The sequence below is a fragment of the Chrysochloris asiatica genome, unplaced genomic scaffold (genome assembly GCF_000296735.1).
Source record: "Chrysochloris asiatica unplaced genomic scaffold, ChrAsi1.0 scaffold00009, whole genome shotgun sequence".
Lineage (NCBI taxonomy): Eukaryota > Metazoa > Chordata > Mammalia > Afrosoricida > Chrysochloridae > Chrysochloris > Chrysochloris asiatica.
The window spans coordinates 35,779,109-35,795,998 of record NW_006408527.1 but is presented as its reverse complement, the minus strand read 5'-3'; the positions used below and the strand labels follow the sequence as shown (position 1 = coordinate 35,795,998).

At 34.2% G+C, this 16,890-nt stretch overlaps 1 protein-coding gene across 1 annotated transcript in view; it reads right to left on the bottom strand.

Annotated features, from left to right (window-relative positions):
• Positions 1-16,890, bottom strand: part of UCHL5 (ubiquitin carboxyl-terminal hydrolase L5) — an 84,057-nt gene that overhangs the window by 33,569 nt on the left and 33,598 nt on the right. The window contains exons 4-8 of the mRNA XM_006834183.1: positions 8,104-8,229; positions 7,959-8,020; positions 7,453-7,583; positions 5,046-5,109; position 4,939 (exon numbers count right to left, since the gene is read on the bottom strand). Of these exons, the coding sequence (XP_006834246.1) occupies position 4,939; positions 5,046-5,109; positions 7,453-7,583; positions 7,959-8,020; positions 8,104-8,229 (384 nt within the window). The remainder of the gene's footprint in view (positions 1-4,938; positions 4,940-5,045; positions 5,110-7,452; positions 7,584-7,958; positions 8,021-8,103; positions 8,230-16,890) is intronic.

The following is a 16,890-nucleotide window of genomic DNA, read 5'->3' as shown; positions in this document are numbered from 1 at the left end:
ATCAGAATATATATTACTAAAACACAAGAAATAAAAACAGAAAGCATCAACAAGACAAAAAGCTAGTTCTTTGAAAGGATTAACAAAATCAACCAGCCATGTACAAATATAACAAAGGAAAAGAAAATATAAATAACAGACGTGAAATGGTTGATGTCACAACAGAACCAATGGATATAAAAAGGATAATAAGAAAATACTATGAAGAATTATATTCTAACATATTCAAAAATCTAGAAACACACTACCGACCCTAAACTAACACAGAATGAAGTAAAAAACTTGAACAGATCTATAACAGAAAAGAATAAATGGATCAATTCATTGAAAAACTCCCAACAACAAAAATCTGGGCCCAACAACAAAAAGCTGGGCCAAATCAGCTTCCCTGATGAATTAACCAAAAATTCAGAGAAGAGCTGATACCAATTGTACTAAAATTTTTATAGAGTACAGGAAAAGATGGAAAACTAACTCCAGAATTCATTTTATAAAGTGAGTGTAACCCTGATACCAAAACGAGGCAAAGACATCACTAGGAAGGAAATTATAGACCAATATCCCTCATAAACATAGATGTATGAATTCTCAAACAAAATCCTAACCAATAGAATGCAACAATGTATCTGGGGAACGACCAAGTGGAATTCGTACTATGGATGCAAAGAAGGTTAATTAAAAAGGTCAACATAATCCACACCACATAAATAAAACAAAGGAAAAGAAACATATAATCATATTGATTGCTGCAGAAAAGGCATTTGGCAAAATCCAACAACTTCCATTCCTGATAAAAACACTCAACAAAATAGGATTAGAAGAGAAATTCCTCAACATAATTAAGGATATATACATAAAACCAATGGCTAACATTACTTTCAACAGAAAGTGAAAGCATTCCCCTTCTGACCAAGACAAGGATGCCCTGTATCACTACTCCTATTCAATGTGGTGCTTGAAGTCTTACCCAGAGCTGTAAGAAAGGGAAATTAAAAGTATCCAAACTGGCAAAGCATAAGTAAAACTCTATTTGTAAATGATATGATCCTACACAAATAAAATCCTAAAGATTCAGCAAGAAAATTATAGTAACTCACTGAAAGATTCAGCAAAGTGGCAGGGTATAAGAGCAATATACAAAATTCAGTCACATTCATTTACACTAATAGAGATTGGAAAAGGAAATCAGGACAACACATTTTACAATAGCCATCCAAAATATTAAATACTCAGGAATAATCTAAACAGAGAAACCAAAACTGTACAAAAAAATAACAAAACACTTCTATAAGAAACCATGAGATTTACATAAAAGAATAAATAAAACAACACACCATGCTTATGGATAGAAGAAGACTTAACATTGTGAAAATGTCAATACTATTCAAAACAATATACAGACATTATGCAATCTCAATACAGATTCCAACATCATTCTTTAAAGAGATGGAAAAATTAATCATCAACTTTATATGAAAGGGAAAGAGACCTGAAAACCTAAAGTATTACTAAAGAAGAACAAAGTAGCAGTCTCTCATTTTCTGATCTCAACACCTATTACACAGTCACAGTCATCAAAACAGCCTGGTACTAGTACAAGAGACATTGACGAATGCAAGTGAAAACCCAGTCGTAAAATCAAATCATCTATCTACAGTCAATTGACTTTTGACAAAGGATCAAAACACATTAAAAGGGGAAATGATAGTGTGTTTGACAAATAGTTCTGGCAAAACTGGATACCCATTTGCAGAAGAATGAAATAAGACGGGTATCTGACACCACATCCAAAACTATGAAAAAATAGGACAAACTGAGGGGCTCTGACACATGGCCTAAACATAATATCAAATATAACTGAAAATACACAAACAACAGGAGACAAACTAAATGACTGGGACCTACTAAAAATCTGACACTTATGTGTATCAATAGATTTCACCAAAAAAGTAAAAAGAAAACTCAGACTGGGAAAAGTTTTTTAGCAATGACATGTCAGAAATGGAACTAATCTTTAAAATTTATAGAACACTTCAACACCTCAATAAAAAAAGAAAAATGATCCAATTAAAAAAAGGGCAAAAGACATGAATAGACATTTCACTGACTAAAACATTCAGGTAGCCAACAAACATATGAAGAAATAAATGCTTGGCATCATAAGTCACTAACCAAAACAAAATCAAACTCACTGCTACTGAGTCGATTCCAACACATAGCAATCCTGTGTAAGATTTCTGAGGCTGCAAATTTTTATAACAGCATAAAGTCTTATCTTTCTCCCACTGAATGGCTGATAGGTATGAATTGAAAAACTTGTTAACAGTAGAGTGTTTTCCCCACAGTGCGACCATTAGCCATTGGTGTTGTTATTAAGTGCCAATGAGGCATTTTCCACTCATAGCAAACCTGTATAGAGTTCTCAAGGAGCGACTGGCGGGCTTGAACAGCCAACCTTGCATTTAGCAGTCCAGTGCTTATCCTACAGCCCCATATCAGGACTCCCATTAGCCAGTGTTGTTAGGTGCCACTGAATTGGTTCCGACTCACAGTAACCTTATGTACAGCAGAGTAAAACACTGCCTGATACTGCGCCATCCTTACTATCATTGTTATGCTTGAATCCATTGCTGTTGCCACTGTGCCATTACATCTCATACGGTCTTCCTCTTTTTTGCTGACTCTCCACTTTTATCAAGAATGAAGTCCTTCTCCAGACTGGTCTTTCCTGATAACATGTCCAAAGCATGAAAGACGAAGTCTCACCACGCTGGTTTCTAAAGAGCATTCTGACTGTACTTCTTCCAACCAGATTTGTTTGTTCTTCTGGCAGTCCATGGTACTTTTAATATTCTACACCATCAACATAAATCAAACGCTGCACCAGTTCTTCTACAGTCTTCTTTATTCATTGTCCAACTTTCATAAGCATATGAGGCTATTGAAAATACCATGACTTGGGTCAGGAGATGCAAATCAAAACAACAGTATCTTCTTACCCCAACATTAACAGTATAATTAAAAAAAAAAAAAAATGCTGGCAACTGTGTGGAGAGACTAGAACCCTCATGCATAGCTGCTGGGATTATAAAATGGTATATATAATCGGTGTGTAAAATGGTACAGCACTACCTCAAAAAGTTGAAAATAGAAATATCATATGACCAAGTAATCCCTTCATATATCGTATAGAAATAGGAGCCATGACAGAAATAGAGTACGCACACCCATCTTCATTGAAGCACTGCTCACAATAGCAAAATGATGGAGGCAATCAAAATGCCCATCAATTGCAAGAGTACTTCAATGGAAGTAAAACAGTCCTTTCAACAAATGGTGGCAAAGCAATTAGATGTACATACGCAAAAATAAATAAATAAATAAATGACTTAAACTTCACACTGTACAAAAATTAAATGATGATGGATCATAAACTGCTATACTATAAATGGATCAGAATAGGCTATACTATATATCTTTTAGAAGAAAAAAACTTTCAAGAAAATCTTCAGGATCTAAGGGTAGATAAAGAAATCTTAGACTTGACAAAAAAACACAACTTGTAGAGGGAAGATCTGGTAAAACAAACAGGCAGAATTAAGAACTTAAGAACTTTTCCTCTATGAAAGATGAAGTTGGGAAGAAAAGAGTACAGACTACAGATGGGAAAGCATCTGCAGTCAATTATTCCAATGAAGGACTAACACCTAGAGTATATAAAGATGTTCAGAGCTCAAAAGTAAAAATACCCCAAAAAAAATCTAATTAGAAAATGTGCAAAAGGCATAAAAGATGCTTATCATTAGCCATTACCCATTTGGAAAGTTACAAATTAAAACTACCGAAACATTACTAAACATCAAAATAGCTGAAGCAAAAAAAAAAACACCCCACCATATGGCAGTAAGGATGCAGAAAAACTGGATAACCATTCATTGTTGTGGAATGTAAAATGGTACTGCTACTCTGAGTACTCTGCCAGTTTTTTAAAAAAATAAATATGCAACTATAAGTATGACCCAGCATTAGCACTTCTGGGCATTTATCCCAAAGAAATAAAAACTTATGGCCACACAAAAATCTGTACACAAAGATTTATAGCAGCTTTATTTCTAATAGCCAAAAGGTGGAAACTACCAGATATCTTTCAACAGGTGAATGGTTGAACAAAATGTGGTACACCTACATCATGGAGTACTACCTACTAACCATCAATAAAAAGAATGAATTGTCAATACATGCAAAGAATTTGGGAGAATCGTTGGAGAATTATGCTGAGTGAAAACAGCCAATTCCAAAAGATTACTTACTGTATGATCCCATTTATAAAACATTCTTCGACAAAAATTATCAAATTATTGAAAACAGATTAGGCATTGTCAGGGATTAAGGATGAGGGGACAGCAAGAATAGGGAAGTGGGTATATATAGACACAGGAAGGATCCTCAAGGTGATGGAATTTCTTGGCTGTATCAAATATATTAATATCAACATCCTGGTTATGATATTGTACTACTGTTCTGTAAGATGTTACCATTGAAGAAAATTGTGGTACACAGGTTCTCTTAGTATTATTTCTTATATCTACATGGTAATATATAATTATCACAAAATACAAGTTTAATAAACAAATAAGCTAACAAAATCTAAAAATACCTGTAGTACAAATATCTCTGAAAAATATCTACCATAATGGAGATCAACATGCCTAACTTCTTTAAAGACAACCAGATGTTCTATTACTAAAGTTTAAAGATCATCCTGAACACATTAATTCAGTGAAAATGAGTAAGTACTGAGTCAAAAAAAGGAGCTAAAATTCTTCTGTGATCTATTAATTCAGAGCTGTTTCAGAAGTAAAGACTGTACCCCAACCTTAATAACCATTTACTATTCTTGCTCAAGGATAAAGACAGGATAGATCAGGACAAATCTACTCTTTGCTGCAACAAAGGACAGAATTTAAAGAAAAAAGAATAAAAGCACTGAAAATGCTTAAAATCCAGAATGTTATGCATGCCAATGAAGTTAGCTGAACATTTACTTTTGTATCCTTTTTTCTATAACTGGTCTCACTGCGTTGATCCAGTCATCCTGATTGCATGCCCCTAGGAAGAAAATTAAAAACAAATAAAAATAAGAAAACCCAATATAGAAATTATCTCAATAGTTTAGCTCAAAATCTCTTTTTACAAGTATTTTAGCATATTTAGAAGAAAAATCTTTTTAGCACAATTATGCTAAGTATCCATAGGATAGACACTGAACTGTGAACCACAAGAATGACGTTCAAGCCCACCAACTATTCCAAGGGAAAAAGATGAGGTTTTTCTGCTCCTGCAAAGATTTACAGCCTCAGAAACCCTACACTGGATCACTATGAATAGGAACCAACTTGACTGCACTTAACAACAGTAACAGCATGTTAAATGTTAATTCTAATTTTCAGTAATGGTGACTGGCAAGAGAATTTACAATGCCACATTACAGTATTACTTAGTAGATGCAGAGCATTTTACATGTTTGAAAAAAACAGTAAATTAGTGAGTTAGCTCATTAAACCTGTGATAAAATAACCACTCTCATTTTACAAAGGATAAAATTGAGGACTAAGAATAACTATTTCATATGTTAGTAGGAAAATAAGGACCCAAACCACATCTGACGGACTCCTACCTTTATAATTATCAAATTAAAAACTGAAATCCATGTATAATGCAATACTGATTCCACCCAGTGTTTTTTAACTCCCTTGTGTTTTAAAATAAATTAGCATAGCCACAATTGTATAGCAACATTGCTTGTTCTTCTCTAATTTCTTTATATTTGATGTTTCTAATGAAAAGGAAAAACAAAAAAGATTGACCCGATAGAAGCCAAAAGAGAAAATACAGATATCAAATCAACCACCATACTAGGGAAACAGCTTTTACAGGACTGAAGGAATATTCTTCTAATTTTAATTAAAAATTATTAGGAAAACAACTTTTAATACAGAGGCAGCATGCAATCTGCACTAAAAACCAAACCTAACCCACTATCATTGAATCCATTTTGACTCACAGTGACTCTGTATGACAGAACAGAATTGCCCCAGAGGGTTTCCAAGGTTGTACAGAATCTTTGCAGAAGCAGACTGCCTTACCTTTCTCCCACAGAGCAGTAGTGAGCTCAGACCACCAAACTTTTGGTTAGCAGCCCAACACTTAACCAACTGCACAAGCAGAGCTCCTTAAATTTGCATTAGACAAATTAGATTGGCTTAATATGTGAGGAACAGTACAAAAGTACAAACTGAACTTATATATATTTTTAAATATGGAAGCAAAAAGATTTATGGATGGCATACTTAAACACTTTTGCTGTTTTTAAGCGCTACCGAGTCAGTTTCAACTCCCAGTAGCCCTACATTGGGATTCTGAGTAGTGGCTGGTATATTTGAACAGTTGACCTTGTGATTAGCAGTCCAGCGCTTGTCCTCCAGCACCACATAACATTAAATTCAGTTAAAACAACTTTTGTAAAACTTAAAGCCTAATTTAAAAAAATTTTAAGCTTAATGAGGTCAAAATACAGAGTTAAAATTCTTCTGTGGACCTATTAATTCAGACCTATTCCAGAGTCAAACACTGTAACCCCAACTTTAATAACCATTTATTATTTTTGCTCAAGGTTAGAGACAGAATAGATCAGACTCTGATCTAAAACCTGTTCTTTGAAACATAGGACAGCACATTATTATTACCTAAATAAAAACTGAAAAAAATACTTATTTTTGTAGAAAATTAGATAGTTAAAGCACTGATTTAAAGATTATTAATGATCCAACTCCTTAAAAAAATTTTTAATATAAAATGATGATAAATGTTTGATTTCTGTTAACCATAGATTAAAAATCAAAAGAATATTTAAGTTCATTAAAAAAGAGTAGTTTTTAAAAGTTAACTTGAAAACATATATGTATGATATATAATCTATAGGTTAAACAATATTTCCTCTTAAAAAAAAAATTAATGGTACTAATTGAATTATGTTTTTATTGTTGTTGTTGTTGTTGTTAAGTGCCATCAAGTCAGTTCCAACTCATAGTGACCCTGTAATAGGGTTTCCAAGGAGCAGCTGGTGAGCTTGAACCTACCAACCTTGAGGTTGAAACCGACCTTGCAGTCCAGCGCATTAACTCACAGCACACCATGACTTCTAATTGAACTGTAGTAATCAATATGTCCTATCTATGATATTTCATTATATATAGTATTGAAGAACTTAAGACCTTCATGATATATACTACCTCAGTCACTTTTCCTAATAAAATTTAAATAGCACTGTTAACTAAAATGAAGTAGAATACTCAACCTTTTCTTAATTGTCAAAAGTGAAATGCCAGACATCCTACAAATTTTGTTACATACTAAATTTATTTCATGAGCAGCAAAGAGGAATGAGATTACCTAAATCAATTGGTCCTTCTCTTAATCCATCTAATTCATACAGCCTTCCATTTACAGGAACATAACTGACAAAGTGAAAAGCATCTTCCTCTTTTGCTGATGTTTTTGCATCAAATTCAAACATTTGCTGTCTACGGTAAAGAAAAAAATAGTTAGAAACATAGAAGCAAAGAAAATAAACAGTACTAGTCTGTTGCTAATCAACTCATAGCAACCTCATGCACAAAGGAATCAGACCATTGTGATCTATAGGTCTTTCACGTCTAATATCTGAAAGTAGATCACCAGGCCTTTCTTCCTAGTCTGTCTTATTCTGGAAGCTCTGTTAAAACAGGTTCAGCACACAGCAAGCAACATGTAAGCCTCCAATGACAGCATAGGTCGAGGCAACAGTTGATATGAACTGACCAAAAATTAAACCTGGGTCTCCCACATGGAAGAGGAAAACTCTTACTACTGAAACACCATTGCTTTCAAACAGTATTTATTTAATGTACAGTTATTACCTGGCAAAACTGTTGTGGACTTGTCGAATCACATCTGAATTGCTCAGTGCCAAACCTTTCATCTACAACAATTTTTAAAAATAGACATATTAAAATAAGAATATCACAAATAGGGCACTTAAATGAAGAGAAAGGTTGTACTCACAGCTGCATCAAAACTTTGTGAAAATTCTTTAAACTCTGATAATGTGTCTCCTAAACGAACATCTTGATGGGCACAGTTTAATAACACACTTACTATGGCTTGAGTGGCACAAGCATTATTAATTACCTATAAAATACAAAAGTAAAGGTATTAGCAATTTGTTCTAAAATACAGTTTTCAACTGGTGATGGTGACCTCAGAAATAAATTAAGGTAATAATTTTTATATTGCACTACAGATATAGTCTTAGTATAAATATAGTAAGCATTTTTAATTTGTATTCTAATCTATTTCCAGTAATTTGCTATAATTCAGGAGCTGAAGACTCTAGAAAACCAAATAAATGAATGAACTCATACATGAGTGAATACCAATCCATTTAGGGTTGTTGTTGTTGTTAAGTGCCGTCGAGTCGGTTCCGACCCATAGCGACCCTGTACAGGGTTTCCGAGGGTGTAAATCCTTATGGGAGTAGAAAGCCTCATCTTTCTCCCGCGGAGCGGCTGGTAGTTTCGAACCGCTGACCTTAAGGTTCGCAGCCTGATTCGTAACCACTACGCTACCAGAGCTCCTTGTAACATGGTCAATTTTTTTAAAAATCTGAATTACAGCTGGTTAAGCCAATAGAACTTGTCCTCAACACGTACTCACTTCCACTAAACTCATTTCTACCTACCCAAATTCAACTCATATTTCAGTACCCAGTACAAGTTCTATCTAACTACTAATTCTAGAGAAATTCTCCAACAATTCATATTAGTTTCTACTCTCATCTGAATTTCTAAAAAAAGGATAAATCTTGTCAACATTTTTTTTCACTATATAACATAGTCTTTACAGTACAATTATCTAACTGCTAAGTATTCATTTTACAAATGACTTGGAGCTTCCATTCTAGTTAGAAAAGAAAACAATGAGATAACACTTACTATGTACTAGATACTTTTCTAGGCACTTCACATTTATTAATTATTTTAATCCTCTCAACAACCTATGAAGGAGTGATATTATTATCCTCATTTTACATTTGCAAAAGCTAAGGTCCAAAGAGGTTAAGTACCTTGTGTAAGGAAGGATACACAGTTAAGTAAGGAGCAAATAGTCTGGTTCTAGAATCTGTGTACTAGCCACTATACCTAGGCTTTGTGTACATACGTGGTCTTCCCAAGAAATTATAACCTACACATGGACAAGGATTTTCTTCCATATGCTCAACAGTATCTACACAGTGTTGAAATCACAGAGTTGGAAAGAATCTCAAAGATTATCAGTGTGAATGCAGCCAAGGTTAATTGTAGAGTTGAACTAACTTGATAAATGATTTTTTAAATAAAGCTTAATCCTACTACAGTTTTGTTACTATAATTAAATACCATTTTCTAATTAGAATATTTCCTTGATGCTATTAACTTATGATTTTACATTTTAGTATATAATCTATTTTTCTTCTCCATGATTCAAAAGAAAAAACTTGAATTACCTTCCATTATAATTTTTATGTTGTTAAGTCTGTCGAGTTGATTCCAACCCATAGCAACAATGTATAGGGGTTCTGAGGAGTGGCTGGTAAATTTGAACCGCTGACTCTGTGGTTCAAACTGACCTTGTAGTTGTGTATTTACCGTATAGCACACTTTAGAGCCCTTTACTTTTTATCTTGCCAAGAGTTTTGTGATCTTATGAATACTGACCAGTTCTTACATTTTTAACAATGTATATATGAGAAATTCCTTGATAAGACCATGTTTCTGCTAGAGAATACTCTTGCCCCCAATTCACTAATATAATGATACCACCACAATTCTATAATTGCTCTCAAAGTATTTATACTCAAAACTGTCTTTTAGTTGATGAAGTAGGGAAAAGTAGTATGATATCTAAGGAGTTCTGGTAGCGTAGTGGTTACGTATTGGGCTGCAAACCACGAGGTCAGCAGTTTGAAACTACCAGCTGCTCTGCGGGAGAAAGACCAGGCTTTCTGCTCCCGTAAAGATTTACAGCCTCGGAAACCCTTCAGGGTCACATGGGTCGGAACCGACTCGAAAGCACTTAACAACAACAGTAGGATATCTAGAATATAATTAATACTGCTAATAATTTCTTTTAATGTCTTTTGATCTGATTCATAGTTCTTTTATAATCAGAGTGAAAAAAACCCATAATTAAAGGGGACTTCATAAAGGAAGCTGACTAAAATTTAAATAATATTTAGTGCTTCTTTATCTTGTATTGAACTTGCAAGGGTGAAATTACCTGGGGGTAAAAGAGGTAGGAGTAAAGTTGGGAGAAGTTAAAATGCATGCGTATTCACATATGTTTTCAAAAATCACAGCACACAGAAGCTATGTATGTGTTCAACGCTGGGCTAGGTGCTGAGGCCACAGCAGAGTGTATTCTCCAGTAGCTTATGATCGAAGGACTTCAGATCTGTGACCTATCAAATTAGTAATTTTCTTTTAAGATTTAGAAAAATACCCTATGGTTATTGATATTTTTATTTTGATATTGATAATGATTTACACTATGGATGATACATTACAGCTCACTATTTTTTTGTGTGAAAAATAGTAATTGCGGTTTGGATGGGTATAAAAACACTTAAGGTTTTAAGATGAGTTTAGTGCCACCAAGTGGCTATGCTAAGTATATACAAAATTTACCAAAAATAACTTTAAAACAGTTTATAATCAGTTACTAATTCATTCAAATAATACTGAACACCTACTCTGTGCCAGGTATTGTGCTAGATGGTGAACATACAGTGAACAAGGGCTCCCTTGCCCGTGAAGAATAAGTATGTGAAAAATAAACAGATAACCAAAATACAAAACAATGAACCTAAACTAGAATATCAGAAAAGGTTTCTTTGTGGATGTGAAATTTCAGTAGGACTTTGAAAGCTTGGTAGGACCTAGAGAGCAGTAAAGGATATTCATCCTAGGAAACAAGAAAGGTATAACAGTATGTATGTTGGATTGTATTGGTATTATTGTTGCTGTTGTTAAAAGGTGTTAAATCGGTTCTGAGTCATGGTGACCCTGTATAGGATTTCTGAGGAGTAGCTAGTAGGTTTGAACTACTGATCTTGCAGTCCAATGCTTATCCTATAGCACCACACCAGGACTCTTGTATCGGCATAGTTACAGTCATAACATGGGATCATTCAATACCCTGAAAATCACTGACCTTGAAGAATCAGGAGTTTACCCTAAAAGTATAAAAAAATTCTAATATGAAAATAATAATAATAAATGTTTCATAAATATGTAATTAAAGACAAGTTAAAGGAAGGACTGAAATTAACTAAAACTACAAGGAAGATCAGCTGAACTGCTAACTTAATGCAGATATGAAATTAATACCAACAAATAAGTACAATCTGTCTTGGAAGAAGTACATTCAGAATGCTCCTCAGAAGAGAGGATGGCCAGACTTTATCTTCACATAGTTTAGACATGCTATCAGGAGGGGTCAGTCCCTGGAGAAGGACATCATGCTTGGTAAAGTACATGATTAATAAAAAAGAGCAAGAACCCCATCAGGAAGGATTGTCACAGTGGCTACAACAATGGATTCAAGCATAGCAACGATTGTGATGTTGGTGCATTATGAGTGAGAACCAACTGAACAAACTTACAACAAAAAACTAATAGAGAAAATAAAACCATTATCATACAAATATGCAAGCCAGAAATCTAGTAGTCAGGAATGTAACTAAAAATAATAAAAAAGTCTGACTATTAAAGAAATTGAATCAGTGATTTCAAATGTTCTCATACAGGAAATATCGAGCCCAGCTGGTTTCATTGGCTAATTCAATTAAAATACTACTAAATTAAATCCAAGAATACATAATAAAACAGTGTATCATGACCAACTGTATGCAATTATCCTGGTAAGGATGCAAGGATACAATTATGTTGGAAAGCAAGGATGATTATTTTAAGCTATCTAAAAGATACAATTATCCCAGTATGCAAAGATGTAATTCTGTGTTACCAAAAAAAAAAAAAAAAATCATACAAAACAACTGACCACAATAAGCCAGTAGTAAAAGGAGAAGAAATAATCATATTAATCAATGCAAAAAACAAAACTCATAAAATGTATACAACTACTATGCCTGAAAGACAATATAAAAAGCAAAAACAAAACAAAACAAAAACACTATCCTACATGCAGAAATATGAGAAATCTTCACTTTAAATTACTAATGATTTGGAGGCACAAGAATTACAAAGAAATAAAACTACGATTATTTGTACATAAAGACAACACCTCTAATCCCCCCACCCACACCCCTGGGGGGGAACCTATAACCAAGTTAATAGAGATAATAAAAGATCTTATCAAGATGGCTAAATGTAGTAGTATTTGTATGTAAAAATGAACTACATTTGTTTATCCTAGCAGCAAACAGAAAATGTTATAAGAGAAAACTATTTACAACAATAAATGATAACAAAAGATGTGTGAGAATTCTACAGAGAAAATTATGCAACTTATTAAAAAGATATTAATAATTTTGTCTAGATGGGTCTGATAAGAGATGTGGATAAGATTCTTATGTTTAATAGTAATTGTTATCATGACTAATTGCAACAGTCACAATTGTAAAGGTGGAAGTTTTGTAACAAAATCGGGGGAATAGTTAATCTTACAGCCCAGAAACAGAGGACACTAGGACTATCAAGGGAGAAGAGCACAAGTGGAATGGGGGACCCTATCCAGAGAAGCAGCGACACCAGAGATGGAAGCAAAGATGGGACACGAAGGGGGGTGGGGGTGGGCGCAGAGCAGCTGAGGACTCTAGATTCATGGAAAGAGAGAGACGGAGAGCTGGCAGCCAGGAGGTAGACTTGCAGAAAGTGCCCTTTGGTGGTGTAAATTATTATATAGGCCTGAGTGGTTAAAACAAAACAAAAAAAAAAGAAGAAGAGATCTAAAATGAATAGAGAGAAACACTGTCAAATGATGGTACATGGAGGGGATTATAACCATTTTAATGAAACAAAGCATATAATTTGTTGAATGTAAAACAGATGATCTGTCCTGTAAATTTTACACAATTTACACCAAAAACTTAAAGATGATCTAAATACTATTACACGTGTAACTTAATATCATGAGGATTATCAATTCTTCCCAAATTGATCTACATATTTAAGGAAATTCCAGTCAAATTTTCAACAGAATTTCCATACAACTTGGTATGATGACTTTGAAATTTATATGAAGACATTATACCAAGGAACATTTATGAAAAAGAATAGCAACGACATTTCTGAAAAATACATGATTAGATAGCCGAATTTATAAAGAAGTAAAAGGAAGTTAGCAATGTGGTATTGGTAAAGGGATAGACAAACTGATCAGTGCAATAGGTTAAAATTTTCAGAACACACACACACAGGTATAGAACTTTTTATAGGACAAGGGTGGTATATCAGATCAGTAGGAAAAACAAGAGATTTTCAATAAATGCAGGTGGAAAAAAAAAAGGCAATCCATATGGGAAAAAATAAAATTGAATTCTTATACCACACACCAAAACCCAACTCTTGATGTATTAAGGTCATGTCACAAATAAAAAATTATATTTGCAGATAACAGACTCTTAAACAAGATATAGAAAGTAGACTCTAAAACATAAAATTATATATATAAGGAGCTCTGGTAGCGTAGTGGTTACGAATCGGGCTGCGAACCTTAAGGTCAGCGGTTTGAAACTACCAGCCGCTCCGCGGGAGAAAGATAAGGCTTTCTACTCCCGTAAAGATTTACACCCTCGGAAACCCTGTACAGGGTCGCTATGGGTCGGAACTGACTCGATGGCACTTAACAACAACAACAACAAATATATATACACATCTATCTATCTATCTATCTATCTATCTATCTATCTATCTATCTATCTATCATCTACCGATAACTCCTATAAATCAAAAAAGAAAAACATAGACCACTCAATATAAAAATAACATAAACAGGAATTTCACAGCCTTTAAGCTATGGTCAATAAGCACATAACAGTCTTTAAATATCATTAATGATCAGGAAGATAGATACAAATCAAAACTACAGAGAAGTACCATTTTAGAACCAATTGACTAGAAGTAAAGTATGTGGCTCCACTAAACAAACTGGTAGTGGAAATGCAAATGGAACATTTACTTAGGAGAACATTTTGACCTTTCCTCCTAAAGTTATATATTGCTGTATCAGATGAAGATTCCTTTCCCAATAAGAGAAATGTATAAAAATATTTATAACAGCACAATTCACAATAGTAAAAAGAAAAACCTAAATCTACAGAAGAATAAGTGAATAAGTTACAGTACGTTCACACAATAGATATTACATGGGATGCAAAATAAATGGCTATTATGATAAACAACTTAAGATATAACTTAACAATAATATATTAAGTGAGAAACTGCACCAGAATTACATGATACTTCTTATTCAAGCTAAAATTTTATATACATGCACAAATTTTAGGGTTACAAAATACATAAATACATACAAAGGAAACCCACAAATGAAAAACAGCATTCAGCATGGATCTTAGATATAACCAAACACTTTTAAAGATTGGTTTTCTGGGCCTGAAGGTCTTAATTAGCACCATAGTCAATTAACTGTGAGACAACTGAGTTAACTGGCAAAATTTAGTTCATAAAATGAGTATTATGCATTCCATTGTGGTTAGTGTCTGGTGTTTTAAAAGCTTATGAGTGGCCATCTAAGACACAACTACTGATCTCTACTCTTCAGGAACAAACAAGAAAGAGGAAATGAAAGACTCAGAGAAGAAAGTAGTCTACAGGACTAATAGAATACATGAGCCACAGCTTCACTGACCCTGAACTAGGATGGTGCCCAGCTACCACTACAAACCTTCTGAACATGGCACAATAGATGAATCCTAAAAGAATGGGAGAAATAGGATCAAAGAAATTCAGAAGTGAAGACTCGCTGAATTAGTTGAGACAAAAGGACCACCAAAACTGTTGACCTAAGAGTCTTTTTAACTTTGAAGTAAAATTATTTCCAGAGGTCACTTTTCAACTAAATTCAAGATTAGCTCATAAAATAAAGAGTGTCACTTATAAATACTATGTTCCTATTTAAAAAAATAATCTATATGAGGCTAAATGGTCAACACTGACTCTAAAGCAAAGATAAGAATGTAAAAGGGTAGGGAAACTAAATTATTGGAACTGCTACAGCCAGAATGGAAGGAATGAAAGTGACACGTAGTGAAAAATGTACCACATATCACTGAATTTTAGCAGAAATTATTAAATGAGAACCTAAATTGCTGTGTACACTTTCATCTTTAACACAATAAAAAATTACTTTAAAAAAAATTCAGTGGGAAGGTTCTTATAGATGCAGAGAGATGAAAGGTAGAGCTGAAGGAAATCATATATAGCTAATCTTCATTATTCATGACTTTTGTACTAGTTAATTCACTAACTCAATAAAATTAGTTTGTATTACAGACACATACATGTGCAGAGAAGAATACATGCTACCAGTTGAAAGTAAAGAAGGCTTGTACAGTATTTACTAATTCAGTATTCATGGAGACTTACAGACTATAACTACTATAAATAATCAATCAGATAGTTAGATGAAATATGTTACAACTCTATGGGTACTTTCTAAACTACTTAAAATAACCAACAAAATATCTAAATAAATAAAAGGAAGCCATGTCTGAGTCAAATCTTAAATGTGTATCCTGGATCAAAGACCATCATAATCCCATTATTTTGTGCTATCTGAAGATAAATTTTATGTTAAAAAGAAAAAAAGTAACACAGAAGTTATTATTTGATGTATCTATCTCCTTCATTCCCAAATTCCAAAACACACTAAAGGTGCTCACTACTTTATCTCCTAGGTACTACACAAACCTGTCCACAATTATCTCTACTATATGAATTTTATGTACTCTCACCTAAACCTTTTTTTTTTTTTTTAATGTTTTACTGTGAATTATGTGATAGTTTACATGGGAGGAACTTAGCCTTTACATTCATCCTATCGTATATCCTTACATTGCCATGGTTACAATCCCCTCCATGCATCATCAACCAACCAATGGGTATACCCTGCAAGCCTGCCCCCTGGTCCTCTGCACACAGCCCCTCTCCCTCTCTGGGTCTAAAGTCCCCAGACGCTCCATCTCTCCATGACATCGTCTCTGCCTCCATCTCTGGTGTCACTGCTTCTCTGCATAGGGTCCCACTCTCTGCTCTTGCCCCTTGATGGTCCCAGGGACCTCTGCTCCAAGACTGCAAAGTCAATCACTCCCCTCCTTTTGCTACAAAACATCTACCTTTACATTTCCAACCCTCACAATCAGTCCTGGTAACAATTATTCACTATTGTATCACAAGAGACCTATACACATCTCCTTTCATCAGCCCCGCCCAGAGAGATTAGATGTTACTCAGTGGAAATTCTACAACCTTCCTCCAAGCCCTATGGATCTAGGTTCCCTCTTGAAAGCTTGTAAGCCAGTCACTTCTTGCCTTTGTAGCCCCCCATTTTGGGTAGCCAATGTCCAAGTTGTCCACCCCTGTCTACTCTGTGTATGGAGGGGGTGGGAATGATCCTCGCTGTAAAGATTTATTCCCTCTTTTGAGCTACTGCATACATTGGTGTAGGTCAAGTTCATCAAATTGTATCAGATTACTCTTTTTTCCTCTTCTTTCTTCTTCTAGTTGAGTTCTGTTCATCCAGTCATTGAAGCCAGGCCAAGTGGGTATTATC